At 37.7% G+C, this 24,666-nt stretch overlaps 1 protein-coding gene across 1 annotated transcript in view; it reads left to right on the top strand.

Annotated features, from left to right (window-relative positions):
- dlgap2a (discs, large (Drosophila) homolog-associated protein 2a) overlaps positions 1-24,666 on the top strand; it is a 175,574-nt gene that overhangs the window by 123,274 nt on the left and 27,634 nt on the right. The window contains 1 exon segment of the mRNA XM_020919672.2: positions 13,969-14,183. Within this exon segment, the coding sequence (XP_020775331.2) occupies positions 13,969-14,183 (215 nt within the window).

Here is a 24,666-nt window from a genome sequence, read left to right as displayed (position 1 = left end):
TAACATCTCCACGGAGAAAACCATTTAATAGACCCTCCACCAGAAAAGTTATTCAAACTAAATGTCCCCACAGAAGGAATTCATGTTTTTCAAGCTGTTTTTCCTAGCAATGAAAACACCTGTAATCTAATAAACGCAAGATAGATACGTCTAATACCATGCAGTGGAACATCTCCATGGAAACAAGCAGGTAGCAGACTCCCATCAGAGAAGTTACATAGTGCTCTTTTAATTAAATGAATCATTACAGTTTAAAATCCCACAATCCCTGCAGCAATACCAAAATGCATTGTACCCATAGCAAGTTTCATTGATAGACAAGACAAAAGCCTGCTCATCTCAGTTGGAAACATGATTGATTTTCAAAGAACTATTTTGTTTGTCACCACTCGGCTTCTGACAATGTGATCCCTCCCGTCGCTCAACATGCAACAAACAGCACCAGAAACTATCACAGCAGGCCAAATCAATTAGCTCCATAAATGATCTGCGCCAGAGGGAGGGCGAGACTTGGCATCAAGACTTTAATAGACTTTATAAGAGTTTTGTTGATTCATTTCACCTTCATTTGGGCAGGTTTCAGAATGGGGTGAAGTTAGTTTGGGTTTGTCATTAGCGGTGCAATACACCCCAAAGAAATTTCTATTCCACAATTTTTTTTTAATCTTTAAGGGTTTCTAACATCTGCTGCAATGTAAGGATTATAGAAAGCACAGCTAAGGGTAAGATATATTTACTATTACTTTACTATGAATCACTTTTGCTAAGTAATAGGCCCGTCGGGAAAAAAAATTTTAAGCACGATATGCAGTATTGCTATAGATAGTATTAACCATTGTTTCCCAAAGACTGGGTCATAAACCTCAGGTGGGTCGCAAGAGATTTTTTTTTTGGGTCACCTTGTCACGATCTACATGTAGGTCTGCAATATACAGTTGAACTGATCTAATAAGCATTTCGTCAGAATATCCTGTCTTCAGTAGGGCCAGTATTTCTATGCTTATTCCTTTCACTACTACATATCTGTGTGAATTAGGATTTTCTGTGGTCACAAAAATGAAGACAAAGCACAGAAACAGACTGAATGCTGCGTCTGATATGCTGCTGCGCTCTCCTCCTGCACCCTGGACTGAACACACTACAAAAATGCAGACAGGCCCACCTAGCTCATTAGAAATGCTGAAATGTTAAGACATGTTTTATATCATTTCTAATCATTATGTAATTATTTTATTGACTATTTTGTTCCAATATTGCTGGTTCAATTGAATGTTGAAAATAAAAAGAAATGGGCTACATTTAATGTCCAAATAGGCGACTTATGGATCCTTTTATTGCTGCTTCAATGACTGTTTTTCATTGTTTAAAACTTGAGTAATACTAATAGTTCAGAGAGACACAATCACTCAACAATAAAATATCCTCATTAATATTTAATAATGGTCAAATCCATCGTTATTTTGTGATTTACTAATAATGTCTATTGACTTGAGTTGTGAAGGTTTGTGACTTTTAAAATACAAATTTGGGAAACACTGGTATATATTCTGATAAACAATAATATTGAAAATATGTTATGCCATTTTTAAATAGACAGTATCATTAAAAGGCCTGAGGAGCAACAAATAAATAGCAGAATGAACTAATAATTTCTCATAGAAGCCAAAGAATTCTCTACAACTCAGTTCTCATCATATTACAACAAAAATACCTTAAATCTCCACACTTTTATAAAGAATCTGTACACACGATAAATATTTAGCCACAAAATATATTGTTCCAGGTTTCATACATTGAACGGTAAGTTGATATAAACTTATACAAGACTTAAACAAGTTTTATTGAACCACAAGGGAAATTATTTGGCCGCAGTAGCTCACACATCACAATATAGTCCTGTATTTCTCACTGTTTGAGATGAGATACAGGTTTACTTTCATACCATACGCCATACAACTATACAGCGCACCCTTATGTAACAGATAACCCTATGTCTTGTCAATCATTATATCATCTTTGTACTCCCTAACAACCTCTTGTAACATGTTTTTATAATGACACAGTAATTATTGTCACAGATCTACTATGTAATTGCATTTACAGTTCATGCCTTTAACCTATTTGAAGCAGAACAAGAGAGGATATGCACAGGGAGAATATGCAGACTGCATCAGATTGCATTGTTGGATCCTGCTCTTTTGATTAGGTGCAGGGACACTAACCAGCGTGTACTCACCAGCGTGTACTCCTTGCCCCCTTCCCAGAACTTCAGTGCTATATTTAGACATAACTAATGACCAACGCAGACAAGAAGTGTGCACATCTATTAAGCTGTCCTGCATCATTTTACTAAGTGCATTTGCCTCAGTGAGTTCTGTTCCCATTGAGTCATTTAACTAAGGTACTGTCCCAGCCCTGGCACTACACAAACTCTTTCTAAAAATACCCTTGGCCGCTGCTTCCTGCCGCAGGGCTATATTTAGCTCGGCGTTATCAATCCTATCGGCACTGGGTGACACATCTCCCCTCCCCGGCGCAGAATCAATGCTCTGTCAGTGGGCCCCCAAGATGCATCAAGAGGGAGAGTCTGTGGATATATGGAGACCCTCCTGAGAAGAGAAGGAGGTACAGAGCTAAAGAATGACTGTTATTGTCTCCGTGATGCTTGTGTTGTTGCTCATCACCGGGGGCAACCAGGCGATGAAAGCAGTCAGAATCATCCTCTCATACCAAAGGGTCACATTGAGGAGTGAGTCGGTCCTGCTGTGGTCGGATTGGGTTTGGCCACAAGTGTCAGCTCAATAACAACATAAAGTGCACCCAGGGAGGCTATGTCAGATGTGTGGGATGTGTTTGTTCCACAGCAGATGGCTCCAAGAGGTGACACCAGCCTTGTCTGCGTCTCCTTTTGTGACACTGTCAAAAAGTGTTACATTCAAGAAGGAAGAAAATGGCCTTCATATGCATTTGCCACCAGAGATCTTATGAACAATGACACTTCATATTTTAAACATTTCACATTTCTATGTCTACAACTCCCAATGTCATTGGGTAAAACCCTGTTTTATATATCACAAAGCTAATTTAGATTATGCATTTTTTATATTTTATATATCATAACAAACTTGAAGGAACTATATGTAGCTTTCGCTCTTACAGTTTTACAATAGATATTGCAACTACAACTCAGCCTGGGTCCAGTGCCTTAATCTGCATATCAAAGATCTATTTTTTCTTTTTTCATTGTCACTATATGAACATGCCTTATGTGAAAGCTCAGAACCTCCAGAATGAATGCAGCAACGTGACAGATTTGATTTCATTGAACATTTTTAGTGGCATTGCTGCAACATTTGCACCAAATGTCTTAAGCATGTCTTTCTACTGCAAAGTCTAACAAAAAATTGAATACAAATATAAACATGCACTGATGTTAGATTTCAGATTAATTCATTTGTTGCTTTATTGAAAGCACAGTTAATTGTATATTCCAAAACTCCTTCTTAAATAATGATCTTGTCTCTATGTGATGTGAATAAATGAGCCAAGAGATCTCTCAGAGGAGATAGATGGAGGTAAGACAGAGACAAAGTCACTTTGGCTTCTTCTTTGTGTAAATGATAAATGTTTGGAATTCAGACCCACGGCTCTAACCATCGCTCTCCGGCCCCAAGCCATTTTACAAATTAGTCTCAATTAGCCCTGCACATGCCTAAATACCAGAGTTTGGCTTGCTATTTATAACAAACTTAGGACTGCAAGCAAATAACTAAATGAACCAAAATTGCACTCTATTATTTACTCACTGCATTATTTACATTTCAGAAAATGCTCTGACTTGTGTTATGCTTACTGGACAACACTGACCCTTCTCTCTCACCTCCATGTAACCTGTGCTTCCTGTTCTAACTGTCAGCTCTTCACTTTGATCCGACCAGCTGCTCCGGCCCGTGTATCTCTGCTGCATTCACTGCTTCAGCTACAAAGGCAGGATTAGTCTTTGATAGTTTTGCTGATAGGACATTGTGCTAGGATTTAATAAGCCAATTACTTGCCACGCTGGCTCGACAAAGGTGGAGATTCAGAAGCGCAAAGACGTCTAATTAAAATGGGAAGAGCAAAACTTGAGGAGCAGAGATGGACTGGTAATTTGGAAATATACTGTACCACATATAGGGGTTTCCTTTGTCATCATTAAGGGAAAAGAGAAGGTTATAGTATAGCTGCTGTATTTGTATTTCGGTTTTGCTGAGATCAGTAACTTCCCATCTGTTTGAGTATTTTGGATGTTACCCCTAACCCACTTATCTTGACTGCTGTCCTGATAACAATACTTATGGAACTACGGAGAACATAAGACTATACATGGTGTGTTACGACAATAAAATTCAGTCCATAGAAATATATACTTCAATTTTCAGCATTTTTAACTGTACTTTACTTTAAAAGTGCATTTATAACACATAGATGCTGGCCTAAAAAGTTAAAGGTGTAACTATGGGCGAGATCAGAATGTAGGTATCGTCGACACTAATAATACAATGGAGACAGTCATTTGGATTTGTGGCTGGAGCCAAATATTAACAATGAATAATGCAAAAGCCATACAACATAAACCAAAATATTTACAAATCTGCAGATATGAATATCAAGCTTGAGAATTAGTACTTTAGTGCTTTAGTTAGAAATTCAATAATTTGTTATTCCATAAATATATATTCAGTTCACAGTTCACGCTCCCACAATAATACTGCAATGGCTGTAAGAGAGTCACTATAACTTGCAATTCATGATGAAAAATAGTTTGAGTGAGTGTCCAGAAATTCAGCAGAGTTCATGAACTGCATGTATCGCACGAAACGGGGTGTGAATGTAAGTAGTAGATATGGTGGAGACGTGTGGGGACTGGACTGGCTGTAGCCTCTTACCTGACCACACAAGGATGAAACTGTATGCATCATGTGACTTAACTTATATTCGCTGACAGGTAAAAAGGAATTTATACAGTATGTTTGGCACATTTTATAACCTGGGTTACACATTCATCTATGATTTTGTATCAAATTAACAGTTTTGATGTTGATGTTCTAGGACTACACCTGTTTTTGTTTTACTGTTCTTAACATGTGCAGGGCTTTGAAAATAAGCTTTACTGCCTAGACAGGTGGTTGAAACTTAAAGTCTGTTATTCCATCAAATGTTCAAAGTTATAAATGCGGCTGAAGCTATTTTCAGTCTAAGCAGAAATCAGAAAGACAGTTTTGCTATTTTGTACAATGCTGTAAAATGCCCTTTTACAAGCAGGCTGGTTTAACTCTTGTTTACTTTTCAACATCTGTTGCGTTCTGGGTGTTGTAAATAAACAACATAGAAGGTGTGATAAATGTGCTATGCTCTTAAAACCGGAAATGCCGCTAGAGCAGATGTGAAGGAGTACTGTGAAATAAGAGGTCAGGACAGAGCAAGCATTTCAACGGAGTCATGTGCATTTATTTCGCTTTAAACTAGACCAAAGAATATGTTTGAGACTTAACCCTTTTTACAGGTTTGCAATCCTGTCCAACACATCCATTCATATTCTTTTGCTATTTTTATGGAAATATGTGCTTTTGAAATTCTACCTATAGAACTGTTAAGTGGTCATGTTATAACCAAGTCCAAAGGAATTCAAACTACATTCATTATAATGGCATTTTGAAAAATTCAAACCGTGGTTTTGAACAAAGACTACAAAGAACCATAATTGTATTCTTCTACAGACACTTTTCTGGCGTAAAAGTTCGATTTATCTTCACCATCATACGCTTTGAGGTCTAAAATTAAAATGTTTAAACAATATATTTAAAGGGGGAAAAAAACACCCAGTGACTCATTTGTCTAATTCATCAAGTCAATGTCCCTATTTCTCAAAAAAACAAGGAAAATGCTAAACATGGAAGAAACAAAACTGTTAAATATGAACGTACAAACACACAAAATATAAACGTTGTTGTAGGATGTTGTAGGAGGCAAATTAGAATGCGAGGTATGGTAATTAAGGTCGCGCTATAACATTTCCAGTGTAGGGTCCACCATGTGCTTGTACCTTTTGTACCCTTGGAGCGGTCATTGCCTTTATTGTTCCACTGTATGACATTTAAACAAGTGGTAAACCTTCACCCAGAAAAGTTAGTGCAAAAAGTTACTGCACCTTTTCCATACAAGTGCCTCAAAAGGCCTATTCTGTGGTGCTGTCGCTGTCCATGGTGCTGAAGGCTCTCTCTGCTCCTATATCAGCCTCACTTTACCATGCTGAGTCCCCTTCTGTGCTTATCGGTACACGGGGAGACACCCTAGTGCAATCTCTGCCGTTTATCAGCCCATCCAAACGAACAAAACCTCACCACAGCTTGTGCCTGTCCTCCGGCGTTCCCTTCATTAATTAGACGTCTAAAAATATCAAACCCCTCCAAGACTTAATTAACCTGTCGACTCTGCGTGTGAGCTTATGCATGCACGTCTGTGGAGCGCAGATGAATGACTTTTATCAGCCTGTGTACTTAAAGGTGTTGAGAGTCAGGCAGTGCTGAACGCTACATACAAATATGTGCAGACAGCTGGTTGATTGATGATAACCAATGTACCCCCTGGTGATCGCACAAATGTTACTTGGGCCATATCATACATACTGTTAAATATCTCGTGAAGTGAGATTACCACTGCACACATACCAAACACAGTCTTAATCTAGTAATTAGTTGACAATTCTCTGTATGTATAATCTACATGATCAATAATTATTTTTAATTTGCATATCGTTTTTGGTGTAAAAGTAGTAAAAATAATAATAATAATGAAAAAACAAATAAAAGTAAGTTGTTAAGGCTTCAGTTCAAACAATAATACAATTAAATTAAACTAATATGTACAGTTTACCAAACCCCAAACCAAGGTTCACTGTTAAAGATACACTATGTAACATTTCTAGTGGGGGAGCAACCTGATCATCCCCATGATCATGTTCCACAGTGTAAGAGTAAATGTGTTTTATTCAAATTCATTCACTTGCAGGTGTTTTTTGATGGCTGGAAAATGTTTAATAAAAGTGAAAAAATGCATAGCACACTCAGATGGCCGATGTCCAAAAGCTGTTTTATATTTATATGACGTCAAAAAAAGCCTTTGTCAGATATTTTTTCTTGCTTTGGAACACATATATACCCCTTCAACGGATGGGAGGTCCCAAAGTGAGGTCACCCTGTGAGTTTAGCCCACTCTATGACAAGAAAAAAACAGTTTAAATATTTACATAAAAAAACATTTAACCATAGTTGAACCATATCACAAAAAACATCTTAGGTCAAACCCTACATTCAGTCCGTGAGGAGCAACAATCTTAAGTTGGTGAATCCAGAAGTGTTCTCATTTTGACAGGAATATTTCCAGAAAAATGGAAAATGTTTAAAATGTTTATTTTTGTGTTTCCGTAGAGCTTAATTATTACTTGCCCTCACAGTGTCATCTTCTTGTCTCCACAGAGACAGATTTGTTTATGTAAAACAGAATTTGTGGCTAATTCTGGCATATTTACAGAAATGTTAATTAGTATGCACTGTCCTGGAAATAAATAAATATCTATATTTTTCATCAAATTATCCTTTAATGCCGTACAAACATACTATGTACTAGGTAAAGCAATAACACAGAGACAAGCAAGTGGAGGACCCTTCACCAGAAAAATTACATAGTGCATCTTTAAATGTCGTGATGGCAATGAAAACTACAATTAGCCACAGTGAGAGCATCGACTTCCTGCAGCCCCAAACTATTATAAATTCATCAAAGCCTTTGTCAGAAGCTTGCGCATAGTATTATCAATAATGCTCTTTTATTGTATTGAACAAAGCGACAATCCAGCACTCTGTGGGTCACCTCCGCATCAGTCATGTCGCCCTTCATGCTTATTTAATATCTGAGACAACACCCTCCAGTCAAAGGTGCCAGTCCATGTGATTAACCATAACAAGGCCGTAATGAAATCATAATCAATTTGGACCTTTGGTGGGAGAGGAGGTCATACTTGGACACAGGAATCATATTTGGATAAAGACCACTCATGTTTATTATTTTTTCTTTCTTTTTTTTTTTACTTATCTTTTTGCCAGTATTAACAATTATTATCCACAAACCTCAACACATTATAGATATCTGGATTTTGTAGATTTTGTGTAATTCATTAATACTAATTAGATTTGTCATAAATTGATTTCTTTATACTCTTAAAAGGGCTCATATTTAGCTATTTTCTGATCTGTTATAATGAAGTTTCCTTGTCAAAAACATGCCTAGAGTTATGTTTTGTTTCATTCACACGTTTTACACAAACCCTACATACTTATTCAGAGTTTTTCTCTCAGACGGAAAACACTCTGTTCTACCTTGTGATGTCATGTGGTAATACAGGAAGTGCTCCATACGCCTTCACTTGAATCATTTGGAATTGCCAAGCTCTCCTGAACTAAAGGCGAAAGGAGCTGCTAACTTAGCTTCATGACATCACAAGGTAGAACGGTGTATTTTGAGCTTTGGAGATGTAGACAGACTAATAATGAAGGATTACTCATACATGTGTGAATGAAACAAAACTCTGGGTATGTTTTTGAGGAAGTAACAACATTATAACATGACTTAAAAGGACAGTCCAGAATTTTGGACATAGGACCTCATTTTGTAGTGAGCCAGAGTGTTGGAGACTTGTGGAGACACTTAATTATATTCCATCCAGTCCTTGTATTTGCAGAGGTCACTGGTGCTAGGCTAGTGCATGTCAATGGCCATAGTTATCCTGCCTCTAAAAACAGTCTTACCCACTCCACAAAACACCTGAAGCAAATCTATTATTTCTCCAGACTAACAATGTGAATGCCTGTGTCGATAGAATAATTGTAGAAGTAAAACTAACCTTGTATTTGCAGGATTTATGTTTGAGCAGCAGCAGCAGCAAGCAAGCTTGGCAGTGACAGACTGATATCACCTAGCACTACAGACTGTATAAAAGAAGTGGACTAAGCGAGTGTGACGTCATCCACAGTGTTCAGCGCCGCTCAGTTGAGGCTCACGATGCTCATGGTTACAGGAGCAAATCTGGAGCCAGGCTCTGTGTTATGAATAGGATTTTTTTGACAGACAAAATAGCAAAAAAATAATTCAGGATCATGTAGAGCGGGTTAATACGAACATTTTAAGACCAAAATGATGAAGCTCACTGCAGTAGGTACAGAGAGAGGAGCCACAAGATCCCAGTGTAAGTCAATTTGAGTCAGAAGGAGCCGGAAAAGCCTCCTTGCGAACTTCCTATTAGGCACGTTAGTTATGTCCACTCATATATACAGTTTATGCCTAGCACCTACCTTACCGCTGCTGCTGAGAAAATAGTCCCTCAACATGCGACGATTCATGCGATGCAAGGTTAGTTTTATTTCAGACATTATTCTCTCAACACAGACATTTACATCGACAGTCTGGTGTAATAATTGTTTTGCTTCGGGTGCTTTGTGGAGTGGGTAAGACTGTTTTTAGTGGCAGGACTATGGCCATTGACATGCACTAGCCTAGCACCACCGACCTCTGCAAATACAAGGATTGGATGGAATATTTTAAAAGTGTCTCCACACTCTGGCTCACTAGGAAATGAGGTCCTATATTCCAGACTGTCCCTACAAGAGTCAATTTTGTGTCATATAGGACCTTTAATACTCTGTCACATTGTTTTTGACCTAATTGCAATATGAGTCACATTTATATCCAAGGAGAATTATTACAGGACATGTTTTTGATTGTTTTTTGACATTTAAACATGGTGACATTTGCCAGTCAGCTGTTACATTGTGAACTGTGATCTTGTCAGCAGAAGCTTAGTCACTGGCTATAGCATCACAACATTGTTCGTGTAATCTTCAACTCATTTTTATTCTTATCAACACTTAGGACAAGTTTACTTCTGTGTTCAACTTTTTGATGCATGTATTTTGATGCTAATGTGAAGACTAAACAAAGCCTGAATAGAGCGTAGTTTAAATGAGATTTGGAGGCGGAGCCAGCTGCCATCTTGCCCCTGCAGTGACTGATGGACGCCAGAGCAAGCAGGCCTGAAATTCCCCAAAGTATTTAATTATTACTGACAATGTTATCTTTTATGAAAGCCCAAACCCTATGTCAACTTCACTTCATCACAGCGGTTCAATGCCTTTCCCCAAATAGGACTGAATGCATTGTTTGTGTGCAGATTAAATTCTTTTCCTAATTGATTTCTTTGAGTGATATATTGACCCATTATTTCCACTGCACAAGGTGTCATCCACAACATTAAACAACATTACCAAAGTTTTTGTCTTGTTTTTTTCTGGTATGAGAACTGCAACCAGCTTGATCAGTGAAGATATGAGGCTGAAAATATCCTTGAAAAACATGTACTCTTACTGTCAGCAGCTACGCTTTCCACACATGACCTGACATAACTTAGCCTTGAGGCATCTCCTGCTTATATCCATGAAGATAGATAAGTTTAATGCCATACTGTGGAAAATTCCAGGCAGAAAAAATGTATCTCCATGGTGTGGAGTATGAAAACAAAATCTTGGTCTGAAAAAAGAACCAAATAACATAAAGTTACATGGTGTTGTGTAGAGAATTAAAGTGAGCACACTAAATATTTGTACTGTAATCAGGACAGACTAAGGCTACGTTTACACTTAGCCGGGTATGTTGAGAAACGAATATTTCCTTCCCTCCATTTTCCAAAATAACCTTGTGCATATAGCATCATTTTCAAAAAAGTTTTCATTTACGTCAATCTGCATAAATACACAATCGAGCGCTGTCATAACTACGCCTTTGGGCGGCACCTTCATTAGATTCAAGCCTGTAGCATTACTCAAAAATACCTTGAAAAACATGCACAAAAACACACCTCTCCACAGATCTGTTCAAGAAGTGTCAAAATCACTGACCTCTGAGCTCATTCATCTCTGGTAATGGATATGATCCATCAGCTGTGTGTGTGCAAATGCAAACACATGAAAGTGTTTGCACCAGAAGAATGTGACTGCTGCTCTGAATGCTTCATGATCATCATCCATAGACTGTCTATGTCATCATCACAGCAAAAGGGAAACACTGGTCGCACTTTTGGCGTGTCAGCTCCTAAAACTTAGTTTAGTTTAAAATACCCGGGTACATGTAAACGAGGCCTAATAGACTCTGAACTTTATTAACAGTTGCAATAAACGGCCCATATTATACTATTTTGTGATCCATGTTTAATGTGGTTTTCTCATCAAAAACATACTTGGAGTTGCATTTTGTTTCATTCACACATTTAACATGTGAGTTTTTCTCTCAAATGGAAAACTTTCTGTTCCACCTTGTGATGTCATGTGGTAATACAGGAAGTGGGCCAATGTGTTTTTAAACTCCATACACCTTCACTAGAATCATTTGAGTAATTTCAGCTCTGGAATTGCCCATCTCAACTAAATAAAAGGTGAAAGGTAGCTGCTGAAAACTATCACTACATGACATCACAAGGTGGAACAGAGTATTTCAAGCTTTGGTGATGTAGACAGACTAATAATAGATAATAATAATAGACAGACTCAAAAATGTGTGAATAAAACAAAACACAACTCCAGGTATGTTTTTGAGGAGGCAACAACATTATAACATCTTTAATAAAAATGGCTGAGATGTGGGACCGTACACATTTGTACATCTTCATTACTTTGATTTTAGAACTTTAAGCTGCTTGTTCAACTACTAAAGAAGCAGAAGTAAAATAGTGTAAACTGAGCTGTCAATCTTTGTATCTGGTAAAATCTAACATCTCTCACTCCTGTGACTGAACACTATTTAATGAGAATGAATTGGGCGTCGGAAAAAGAATGGAAGTGTGTAATGAACTTGTGCAGTGTTAATAAGTCCATGAGATGAATAAGTGAAGTTAGTGTGTCTGGTTTTAATAAGCCTGCAGTAGCGGCTCCAATGCAGGAACCTATTAGAATGACATAATGACATTTGTAAATGGTGTATAATGGCGTGTAACATAATGGGGTCACAGCGGAGATTACGATTGGTGAAATAGCTCAGTATCACAAGTGTTCTAATAAAAGCTCTTAACAGTGTGAGCACATTCATGTGTCAGGAATAAAAGAGCTGTCTGAACATTAGTCTGTGCTCAGCCATGTGCTTCTTAATCTTGTGAATTGAATGGTGTAAATGTTTGTGTGAGGCATTTAAAGAATAAAAAAAACAGCTTTTGTTGTTACTGATTTAATTTTCTGAAAAGTTGTTTAATGGGATAAGGGCAAATAAAAGCCTTTGGTGTGTGGCTTCAGATCATATATGAATGTTTGAATGGATAGTTTAGATAATTTAGTTGAGATCAGATTAATAGAATTTTAATATAGATTTGTTTACATGCCTAGAGTGAAATCATTTTAAAGGAGCACTATGTAACTTGTCTGTCGAGTCTGTCACCTGCTCATCCACCCTGGATTTCTTTGTTTGTTTTTGTTTGTTTGTTCGTTTGTTCAATAAAACCACCTGTAAATGAATAAATACAAGATAAGTTAAATGCCATACAGTGGAAACATTTTGGCAAACATAACGTTTCTATGGAGACAAACATTTGACAGACTGCACCAGAAAAGTTACATAGTACAGGTAACCCTGGTGATTGGAACTGTTTCTTTTAGGGCTGGGCAAAAAATGATTAACAAACAATGAATATAATAATCAATTTAATCCATTAATTTGATCATTTTTTTTAGTTTTTATTTTCTCCACTTTCTAGCAAATAAATTACATTGAAAATGCAAGAAAGCTCAGTGCAGTCACAGGGACCAAAGTTTAGCACAGGGCCCTGCAGCACTGACCACTCTGAAATCACTGATGTCATATTGGGGTTGTGTGTTTAATGGTCCCAATGGTTAATAGGTTAAATATGATCACTGAATACCAGTGCATCTTTAGTTTTGACCATTTTCTGTAGTTTACAGAACAGGGGAGGAAAAATTAAAATTTTAACATTTCTTTAGTGCAGTTCAGCACTCAGCAAACCTGACTAGTTCTTATTATCTTTCCTTGTTCATATAGTTCTTCATAGTAACATTTAAAAGCAGTAAAACAATACAGTAGAGTACAGTCTGCCTCCCTGTTAAGCATGAAATATTCTCTCACTTGCTGGAGAGACAGCTCCCAACTGCCACTGAGACACCTTGTTCCCGCTCTGAACAGGATAATGTCCATGCTGTCGTCTAAACACTCATTTAGACGCTCTAACAAGTGGATCCCAACTGCTATTTATGACCGCCATTTTACACCACCTCAAGTGTCCTATTTTCTCACGCAATTTTCTGACGCTTTTCGTGGCAAGTATGGCTGTGGTTAAGTGGTACCAACATGATGAAAGTGAAAGAGCTCTATATATAAACTAGACACAGTGGACCGCATTCATACTTTCAGCAGATGGAAGTACAGGATGTATTTTATGGTTTACTTGTCACAGTGGGGATCTGTCCCATATGATCACTCTATACATAAACAAGAGATTCATTCTGATCACATCTCCTAAACTGCAGTAGGCTCTGTTATCATTTTATTTATTATTTTGCATACGAGACATTTCCATACATATTAACAAACATAAAATGACTTCTTTGATAATAAACACAAAAAAATACTAAGCAGTATCACCACAAACTGATGATAATTTTTTTTTTCATCAAAGAAATTATAATTCTGTTTTGCTTTTCTGACCTTGAGAATGATTAATGGATTATGGATTTTTCAAGTACAGGTACCAAAAACCAAGTATCATTTAAGTGCTGGTACCAAAAATATTGAGAAGGTATCCAGTCCTACTTGTGAGATTTGGTTTTGCGCTCTAAAATGAAGTACTACTGTATGTCTATGTGCCTTTTCTCTCCACAGGTTCCCCAGGATGAGTGGGGGGGGTATCCTGGAGGGGGTAAGGATGACGAGATCCCCTGTCGCCGCATGAGGAGCAGCAGTTATGTTAAAGCCATGGGAGATGAGGAGAGCGGAGAATCTGACTCCAGCCCCAAGACCTCTCCTCAGAAGTCAGTGAGGCCGGACGCTCTGGTGAAGGCCCTCATTAGACCTAGAGACCTACTGGACTCACAGAGGTACACACTGCAATATTCAAATGTAAGGCTGGGATCATAAAGCCACTACACGGTAAAATGTTTGGGTTATCATGTTGCCATTAGAAATGTCCATAAACTTCAAATCACCTGATATAGAGCATTTTACACAGTGGCTTTATGTATCCCAAAAGATGTGCTTTTCAGGCAGAATGTACAGTACTTTAGTTTTACAGAAGATTTGTGATTGTAGGTTTTTGTCATAGTTTTGTTTTTTAATTTCAGTTTGAACCTTACTTAAATTGCATTATGTCTTAAGCAAGACACTTCATCAATATTGCCAGGATGTGAATGACTTTGCAGAAAAAAACCTGCCCAAACCTGCATGATTGAATACAAACTATTTGTAATTTGTTAAACTATAGACATTTCTAATTATTTTCTCACAAATGTACCTCAAAAATTGAAATAATTAATACCATAATATGTTTGTATTTCTACTCCAGTGAGTAAATTTAATTTGAAGTTTAGTCGTAAGGTCATAATCCCTCCTATTTCTTGTAGTATTTTGTTGCCCACTGACACTTGGGTGCCAGGCAGTGGGTTGCAGATCCTTGCACTTACCATAGGCCTTTTATGGCCAGTCATATCCGTTAGTACTTGGTGCCTCCATTCTTCAGGGATGTGCTCTATAAAGGGTAAAAGCTGTTGTTTTTTGTTATTTGACGCTGAAAGCAAGCACACATAAGAGGATTACACGGTAGGACAAGCGGAAGCACAATGTCACAGCAAAGTAAACACAAGCAACTTTGTTATTCAGTGATACTGGAAACGATGATTGCACTAAACCCATTACAACCATATGGAATAATAGGACGCCAGATCTGTTCAAATATTATTAACATTGGCTTTCGCACCTTTTATTTCCACTCTAATTCATCTACCGCCGCATACGTCACAGGAGCATAATGCCATCATTTGTCATTCTATATATTAGTCGCTGCTTATTAAAAGGGCTATTCTTTCTCCCAATCCTTAAGTGAACCTTTTCAAATAGGTTTTATTAGACCGACTATTATATTTTATTATTATAGTCCACAGGATTGTGCAGTGTATGGAAGATATCCATTCATCCCAAATGGAGCAGAGAATTGTCTCTTTCACATTTTCAAAAAGAGCTCTTTGTATCTCTTTGTTCAAAACATAATATAAAAATGTAATTACAGTGGAGTTTTATTTTTTAAATACTAACTTTTATCTAGTAATTTCTTTGTGCAAGTAAATGCGAGGTTAACAATGAACATGACTTTTTATTTTCTTTTTATGAGTCCAGTTCTCAACATTATTGTAGCCCGACAGTAACTGATGCTGTTCTGCAGTTATGCACAAAAAAGCATTGTGGCTCATTATATTACTAAAATGATTTGCCTTGTTAAACTGGTTGTATTCAACACGCTACATTTTTCTTGTAAACGTAACAATGACTTACATTTAAATTTAAACTGGACCTTTTGGGGAACATGGACTCAATTTTAATTCTTGCCTTGCTTTTAATTTGCTGATTTTCTTTTTAGCTATGAACAAATAAACACACTTTCTTGGCAGTTTGCAATGATGCATTATTAACTTGGAGACAGATGCCCCAAATTCTCAGTCTGTCAAAATCTTTAATTTCACTTCAGCTTTGGTGTTGGCAAGACTGTGCATGTGGTGTGTGCTATGTTTCATACCTTTCTAAATAAAGTCGATAATACAAAAGTTAACATAGCACATACGCAAGGGTGTGTTTTTGCTGATTGCAGATGGGGGAAAAAAAGGAAAAATATGTGATTCTCAATTAAAACTCACAGCTAAATGTCAGTAAAACTTGTCCCAGCACTGCACAGCACAGTGTGATTGAGAAGGCGCCAAAAGCAAATCATGACTGAGTGTTATGTGGAGGTGCCAGACGGGACTTTCCCAAATATGACTCGAATAGCCTGTGAACACTGCAAAGATGCAATGTTGTTTTTTTTAGACAGAGGCTCTACAGATCACTACATTCACAATATAAGGCCTGCTTGTGCAAATGTGACTATGCTAAATGGCAATACTGAACATTTTGTAAACCTATTGTGTGTGTTTGTGTTTGTTTTGTCTCATTTCTCTTCTGTTTGCAATGGGACTGGCTACACACAGATTCTTATAAGCATTAAAGGGACAATTCGGAATTTTGGACATAGAGCCTCATTTTCTAATTATCCACAGTGTTGGAGACGTGTGGAGACACTTTTTTAAATATTCCATTCAGTCCTTGTATTTGCAGAGGTCACTGGTGCTAGGCTAGCGCATGTCAATGGCCATAGTTAGCCTGCCACTAAAAACAGTCTTGCCAACTCCACAAAACATCCGAAGCAAATCTATTATAATGCCAGACTGTCGACGTAAATGACTGTGTTGATAGAATAATTTTAGACATAAAACCAACCTTGTATTTAATAATTTATGTCTGAGCAGCAGCAGCGAGTTGTACTTCCTGATAAAAAGCTTGACAGCAGCGGACTGATATATGAGAAAATAGTCCCTCAACATGCGGCGATTCATGTGATACAAGGTTAGTTTTATTTCAAACATTATTCTATCAACATAGACATTTAAAATGATAGACTGGCATAATAATTGTTTTGCTTTGGGTGCTTTGTGAAGTGGGTAAGACTGTTTTTAGTGGCAGGCTAACTATGGTCATTGACATGCACTAGCCTAGCACCAGCGACCTCTGCAAATACAAGGACTGGATTGGATATTTAAAAAAGTGTCTCCACACGTCTCCAACACTCTAGCTAACTAAGAAATGAGGTCCTATGTCCAAAATTCCGAACTGTCCCTTTAAAACCTGACAAAAGGAAAGTGAGTGGTATGCACATGAATTGACATTGTTCTGCCTCCCCGTTTGTTGAAGTTAAAAGTAACTCTTGATTATCCTGCCTCCCCCCAAGAAAATGAGGGCGATATTAAATGTGATATCCCAGCGAGCGTAATAATTGCCACAAAAAATGTTATGTAATACTAATAACCCTACAATTTTTAAGTCTTTTGAGATGAATCATTGTTGGTACTCATGTTTTTGAGTCATGCTTTTGTCATTCAGTGAAAAGGTTAGTTGAAATAGGAAGACATGTTTAGAAAGAAAAATGAGTGAAGTTCTTTAGGACTAGCACCTCTTCTTGCTTCTCTTCCTCCCCCAGTTGTCTTCGTAGTTCTCTGAATACTTCTACTACTGCATTCTTAACTCTGGTTCAGGCCTCTGTCCCTTGCAGAAGGACATCCTCGTAATCATAGTAGCAGTCATATATATTTGGATCTCATCTGGAGACTCCATATCATCCATCTTCTTATTTTTGTTCTTTTTGTTCTTTCTGTTTCTGGTGGTGGTTGTTGAAACCTGAATCCTCTCCACCTTCTCACACTGGGATCCACACTATTTGGAGTGACTTCAGCTCCTCTGCGTTGTGTTCTCCTCTAGCTCTTCATTTGTATATTTAAAGCAGGTGAACCAATCCTCTGCTACATCAGGCTCCCAAGTATCCTGGTCCTTGTGTCTGGTGGTCATCTTCACACTTGACAGTTTCAGGTTCTTGCAGAGTTGAAACATCCAGAATATCAGTCTCCTCAGGGACCTATTAACTGTGAGAATCAGTTTGTTCCTTCTCTTATGGTTCAATGTTGATCACCTCCTCCTCAGCCTGTTTTGTTGGTCCTTCTTCTTCTTGTGAAAAGACTTCAGCTTCTCCAAAAGTCTCCCGAGTGGTCTGGACCTGATTTAGCTCCACTACTGAGGTCTTCTGATCTTCAAATGTCCTTCATCCTCTAGTAGACTGCAAATTTTTCTTTCCATAACTACTTCTGAGTCTCATCTCTGCTCTCTTTCTTCTCGCCCTGTTCTTTCACGTCTTTTTTGGTAACGTTCATAGCTCCATCCTCTGCTTGCATCCCTTCAAACTGAGGAACTAATATCAATGATTGATTTGTCGTCAGTATTTTCAATTATCCAAACGAATGGCTCATCGTGAGGTTTTATATCTTCACCTTTTTACGTTTACAGCTTGTGGTGTGTTATTCTAGATTGGATTTGGTCACCTCACCTTGATTCTCAATTGAAATGACCTCTGCAACTTTTCCAGAAATTTATTGGATTGCTTTTGTCTCTACTTATGTTTTTTCTTCTCCAGTTTAGTCCCGCCCGGTCAAAACACCCTCTAGAGGAGCAATCAGTCATTTTAATTTTCATGTTTTTTTCCTTTCTACAACCCTTTGTAGTCATCCTTACTACATCTTAACAATATGTGTGACCGACATAGTAGCTATAGTGAGACATTGAAGATTTATAGAATTATTTTAGATGGCAGAAAGACACTGTGTTGCTATGTATGTTGATTGAAACAGTATACCCTACCTCTGGACCGCCTCTCCCCTGCATAAGCCTGAAAGTAAATAATGGGCCCTCTTGTTGACATTATACAAACAGCCTCTCTCCTCAGATGGAGTGTACTCTGCCTGACACTTGGAGGCCTCTTTGTGGTGTCCCGCAGTGGCCCTGACAGACAGCCATACACACACTAACACCCATGATTGTCACATCCCCGTCTCGCAACACTGGCCGCGCTCATTACCATTCACAGGAAGCCCTTTAAAAGCTGCTGCTCTTTCTGGCTTTCTCTGGGGAATAAAAGAAATCCACAATGGGTAACAACACCAGAATCCACCACTGGCAAATTAACCCTGATTAAATATAAACAAAATAATGACGTATTTTGTATTGTGTATTTATGAGGAATGGCAAGGGATATGAGAAACACATATTTCCAACATCTGCCATTTTGTAGATTTTGGCTTAGGTAACACTGTATATTTTATATTAGCACCTTTTGTATTCATTATATCACTTAACAAAGCATTTACCGCAGAATTTAAAGGGTCCAGAGTGCAAGGTAGCGAGGCTGCCAGTCTTCTCCATTGGTCCCTCTGACCACCACCAGTACTCTTGCATAGGGCTGGCTATCATTAAGAAGTTGCCGATACGATATGTACCTCAATACATCAGCCTTGATACAATACATATCTCGACACAGTGCACTTTCTATTCGATATGATATATTTCAAATCGATTCAATACGGTTCAGTCAAAATAATGGCTGTGATACTAAAAGTCTTTGTTAAACCATTGCAAAGTTAACATGAAACACGCCCATTTTAACACGCCATCAAAACTGTGAAAATGTCAAATGTGTTGCATTAACAAGTTTTTTTCCACTAAACAAGGAACAAAACTGTAGCGCTGTAAAAAAAAAACAAAAAAAAAAAACAACAGAGTAAAATATACCAAAAAATATAAATTATATATATATAAAAATAAAAAAAATGCAAAAATTGTGCGCTGTCCCTGTCTCAAATAAATAAATAAATAAATAAATAAATAAATATGCGACATATCGACACAGCAGCCTACGATATCAATACTGTATCATCACATTAAATGATACGACTAGTTCTGCAACGATATCCAAGTCTCACGGTACAATATCATCACAGTATGAACCTCACGGTACAATATTTATCACTATATGGTGGGGAAGCTCATGATTAGGGATGTAACAATATCCAAATCTCTGGATACAATATTTTCACAATATACATCTCATGGTATGATATTTATTGCGATATTTTGTGGAGGCTAACAAAACTGTTAATATACTACTTTTTCCTCTTAAAATGCCTTGACAAAACATGATCCAAAGATTAAGTTATTTCTTCATGTAGTCTACACTGAAAGGGAGCAAAGAATCATGGTCTATGTAGTTCCCTCTGTCTTTTTTTTTTTTTAGCTATTGCTGCACCATAACTCTTAATTTAAGCAAAGAGACTTGTAATTTGATAAACTGTGATGGTTCACGATATTATTGTGAGAAATTTGACGATACGATATCATGATATTTCGATTATTGTTACATCCCTAGATACTATATATCAATATTTTGATATTTTTGCACACCCCTACTCACGCACACATCACTTTCATACAGGCAATGTGGATGAAGTGTCTTGCCTAAGCAAAGCAAAGGAGAAATTAAATTTGTCAACTGGACAAAAGTTTATTTAGATCAAATACATTTCGCAGCTCATCCAACCAAACTGCTTCTTCAGTTCTGGTCACAATGCTGGTGGACATGTCTTGCCTAAGGACACAGCGGCACTTTGTTACCAATTTCAAAGTATTAAAAGTTAAGTTCAGTGAAAGTATCGTGTTGAGCCCCTGCAGCTACAAATGTGCTGTTATGCTCTGTTATGCTAATGGATACACAGAACTATTGTCCAAAAAAAGCAAAGATTCTCTCTCAGATGTTGATTTGAAAGTATCTGTAATAGTAAATGTAGGGACAATATCCAGATTAATAATTGACTTGAACTGACCAGTACTTTCTTAGGTTACTACTACTTTTAAGTCATTACTGTACATACATTATAATGTAGCCAAGTCGTCATTGTTTTTCTGACTTGAGCACTGGAACAGTACTTTGAGGTCTGAGGCGTATGTAATGCAGCATTATTTCCACTGAAACTACTTCTACCATGTTGACTGCACCTATACTAGTATTAATATTCCTAAAGCTACTGCTGCAGTGCTCACTCATTCTTATACTCTACCTATTATAAAATATTCATAATGCACTCAGGAACATGTTTTTCTACTTTCCTCTGTTACCTTAGTCTTTGACAGAAAACAAGGATAATGCTCACACACCCGTAAGTTACTTAATAACTCAGCTATTCAAAAAATGACAAATCCAATGTTATGATCATACTGAATTGATACTAAAATGATACTTCTATGTGTAATACAGCCATTTTTACTTTTTAAAACTGCCTCCTTGAGAACATGATGGACCATTCTGGCTTACTCTTTCCCCCATCATCCCAAGCGTTCCCTGGCTGTCTTTTTGAATAGCAGTAAACAGTGAATGATTTATGAGGATAGAATAGCAGGAAGCCCTATCAATTGCAGTTATTGTACTCTGAGGCCTCTTGTATAATGGCTTTCTCAGTGGTTAGACCAAGAGCGTCCCAGGCCTCCTCTGAAAGCAAGATATTGACAGGCATGGATCACACTGCACCCTTCGCTTCAGCTGCAATTGACAAGAGAGGTGCTGCTATTGAGTGGGCTCTGTTTGTGCATTCATTTTAGTCTCCCAAAAGTCTCCCATGGGTGTCATTACAGATCATCCTGGACACTATGTATAGTCTTTAAGTGGGGGTTTGTCAATGAAGAAGCGTGCATGAGTAAGAAATGAGGTAGTTCCATGCAAATCTGCAGAACCTCATGTTGTCATCTGATCGCTTAACTGAACGTCAAGGTTGTTTGCGAGGCATTTCATCATGGCAGCTTTGTAGTGTAAATGCTACGAATGCACCAGCTGTTCTATTCTGGGACGCAGAGGGTAGCCTGTATTGTGTGTATAATGCTTTTTAGTGAATTCTGCATTTGGCTGTGATTATTAATGACCAAAATTTTGTTTATTTTGGATAGTTTGCTCTATTTATACTTTTCCATTCCTTTTCTTTAAACATGCACCTGCTTGTTTCTATGGATATTTCATTGCTCTGCCTTGAATGCTCCACAATATGATATTAAACAGCTCTGCCTTACATTTATTCAATTATATGTGTGTATGTTATGTGTTTTTTTAACTTGGTCTGGTTAGGGCTCTCCATAAAGATAGAAAGGTTTAATGCGATACTGTGAAACATAACAGACAAAGTAATAATCTAGCCTGATTGATCAACTGGTTTCACTTTGTGGAAACCGTCTGACCTCCCAGCATTAGGATTCGTTTGCTCTACAGTATTTAACCAGTCGCTGCTGTTTGGTTGTGACGTATGTAATGCGCCACTAACGGAGCTAACTGGTATATTAAGCTTTTCCTAAATTCTGTAGGAAGACAGGCAATAACGTCTTTCCCCTTGATAAAATTCACCAAACATTCTCTTTGTTCTGGCTTTAAATCCTCGATCTCAGGAATTGTTGCCAACACAGAATGTATGTCCTCATCTACATCCATCTCAACCACTTTGTTTACTGTTGTGTTGTACCACAAATGGGACCCAGACAGGCGCTTGAGTTTGACGTCATGGCTTCACAGCTCTTCTCTGATTGGCCAGTGCGCGGTCTACAACTTCCAGGGTTCTTCCAAACCATCTAGTGTATTCCAATTCCTGACCCAGTCGTTGGAGAGAAATGAAATTGAGCGGAGGCACTAGGTGGCGCCAACCTAGCTAACAATAATGTCCATGAAGAAAATAATTTGACAGACCCTCCATCAGAAAAGTTACATGATGCATCTTTAAATTTATACTAATGTCTTCTGTTGTTTTCTGTGTGCTGCTATTGTGATTGACAAGTCTAGTACAAATATTGTACCTCTTCTATCTTCTTTCTGCTACCACCAATAACTACATAGTTAATTGGCCTTAATAAAAATTGATCAAGTCGTATTTCATAATGAACAGATATTTTATTAAGAATGATTCGGGCTTGGTAATTACTTCATAAGGGATTATAGATTTGGGAGTTAGGGTATTAATTAAGTCACTGAGTATTTTTTCATGCTTTATTTAGGCAAATTAAAGTGCAATTATTGTAAAGTGTTATGAAAAAAAAACAAAAACCACAATTTCAATCATGGACAAAACCGAGCCTCTAGCTGCCATCAGAGCAAAGCCAGTATAAATAGCACACATTATGTCATTACTCCTTTGTTGCATGAGTGGCTACAGCATGTTCCTATTTTTGCATCTGTATTTCTATTTGGGGTCTCCACTGTCGAGTCACAAGTGTCACCTGGCATCTCAGCTCTCACGCTCCTCGCCTCGGCTGGGACACAATTGGACCGGATTGGAGACAGACGTGGGCGTTGGTTGAAATTCCCCTTGCAACTTGTAGCAATTTGTTGTCCCGCGGGGGCATTCACATGGGCCAAAACACAAATTTGACAGCAGCGGCTCCCTGAAGCAAATCATGTCGGAATGAGAACAGGCTGTCAGGTTGTGTCCCTCCCTCCCCCTCTCTTCAAACTCTCAGTCACGTCTCTATAAGGTCATGGCTTTGCTCATGTCATTTCTAAGCAATGCGTCTCAATGGGAAAGTTGTGCACACTTAAGGGAGCTGATTTAATTATTCTCAATCACTTCTAACTTTACCTTCAGCTCTTGAAAAAAAAAAAAAAAAAACGCATTATTTGTGAAAAACAGATGATACCTTTTGTGCTATATCCGAGCATGTCATAGATGTTAATAGATAATGATGATGGAAGCTGAATGACATGCAGCCAATCCCACAGTTAGCCATTAGCATAATGACTGGATCCCTGATTGCCACTTAGGCCGACACAGAGAAATGGTTAACCTCCAACCTAACTATGAAAGACTTTGGTCGCACTATTCCATCCTTTTTGGCTCATTTATATTTACTTCAGCTGTAGTTTGTTCAGTTTTAACATCGGCAGTTGGGGTAAATTGTGGGGCTAACATTCTAGTCCATTTTCCCGCCCAAAGAACATCACAAATTAACAATTAACCTGCCCAGATGGAAAGTAGCTTTATCTGAATCTTGTGTAAAGCATCTCTTCTTTTACGAGATGAATGGGTTTGCATATGGTCCCTGTTAATGTAAACCATAAACTAAAACTAAACAATGGCTCATCAGATCTCAAGGTCAATGCAAAATTCCCATGGATTGATTATAGACTGTGCAGATATGCTTCAGTTGGAACAAATCCTGCATAACATTATTGCTACAAGTACAAGTGGTTGTGTTAGCCATTTGTGTTAGTTGTAATTTTGTAAATAAAGAAATACAGAAGTAGATTTTAGATTGCATATTGGACATAAGGACAATTATTATGAGCAGGTGTAATGGTCATATTCTTTTAGCTGTTTCCTGGTGTTTAAGCAGAGGTTTTCGAATCCAAGGTCAAGGCAACTCTAATCCACTGATTAAGTGAAGAGGGATGTGCAATGCATAGTAAGTTATCTTATAGACTTTAAGTGCAGCTGAGTCAACAGACTAAGATCAGACTTGGATCTTCTCATCATTCCTCTGTGGACAAATTTTCAAGGGTAGTATTTGGTTTAGAAAAATCAAAGCACTTCTAGCAAACTATGGATCGGACCATAAGTCAAATGCTTCATGCTCTAAATAGCTGCTAACTGCTTTGATTTTTTTTACGCTTGGTTCAATAATAAATATCAAACATTAAATTAATACATAGAAAAGTGTTATTAGCTGACCACAGTAATAACAACACTGACTTTATTCAACCTCTCAAATCAACTACCCAAACATCTCTCAAAGATGTTTTCATTTTTTGAAAGAAATGTATTATCTTTGGTCCGTGGCATTGTGTGGAAATGTTGTCAAGTGTAATTTGCTAAAGGGGCTGACATATTTAACAAAAGTCTTTCCAGATTCACATTGTGATAATAGTCAGGCACC

This window comes from Boleophthalmus pectinirostris, unplaced genomic scaffold (genome assembly GCF_026225935.1).
Source record: "Boleophthalmus pectinirostris isolate CB_2022bp ecotype Guang Dong unplaced genomic scaffold, ASM2622593v1 HiC_scaffold_10, whole genome shotgun sequence".
NCBI classification, from domain to species: Eukaryota; Metazoa; Chordata; class Actinopteri; order Gobiiformes; family Gobiidae; genus Boleophthalmus; species Boleophthalmus pectinirostris.
The sequence above is the reverse complement of the archived record's forward strand: the minus strand, read 5'-3'. Positions and strand labels throughout refer to the sequence as shown.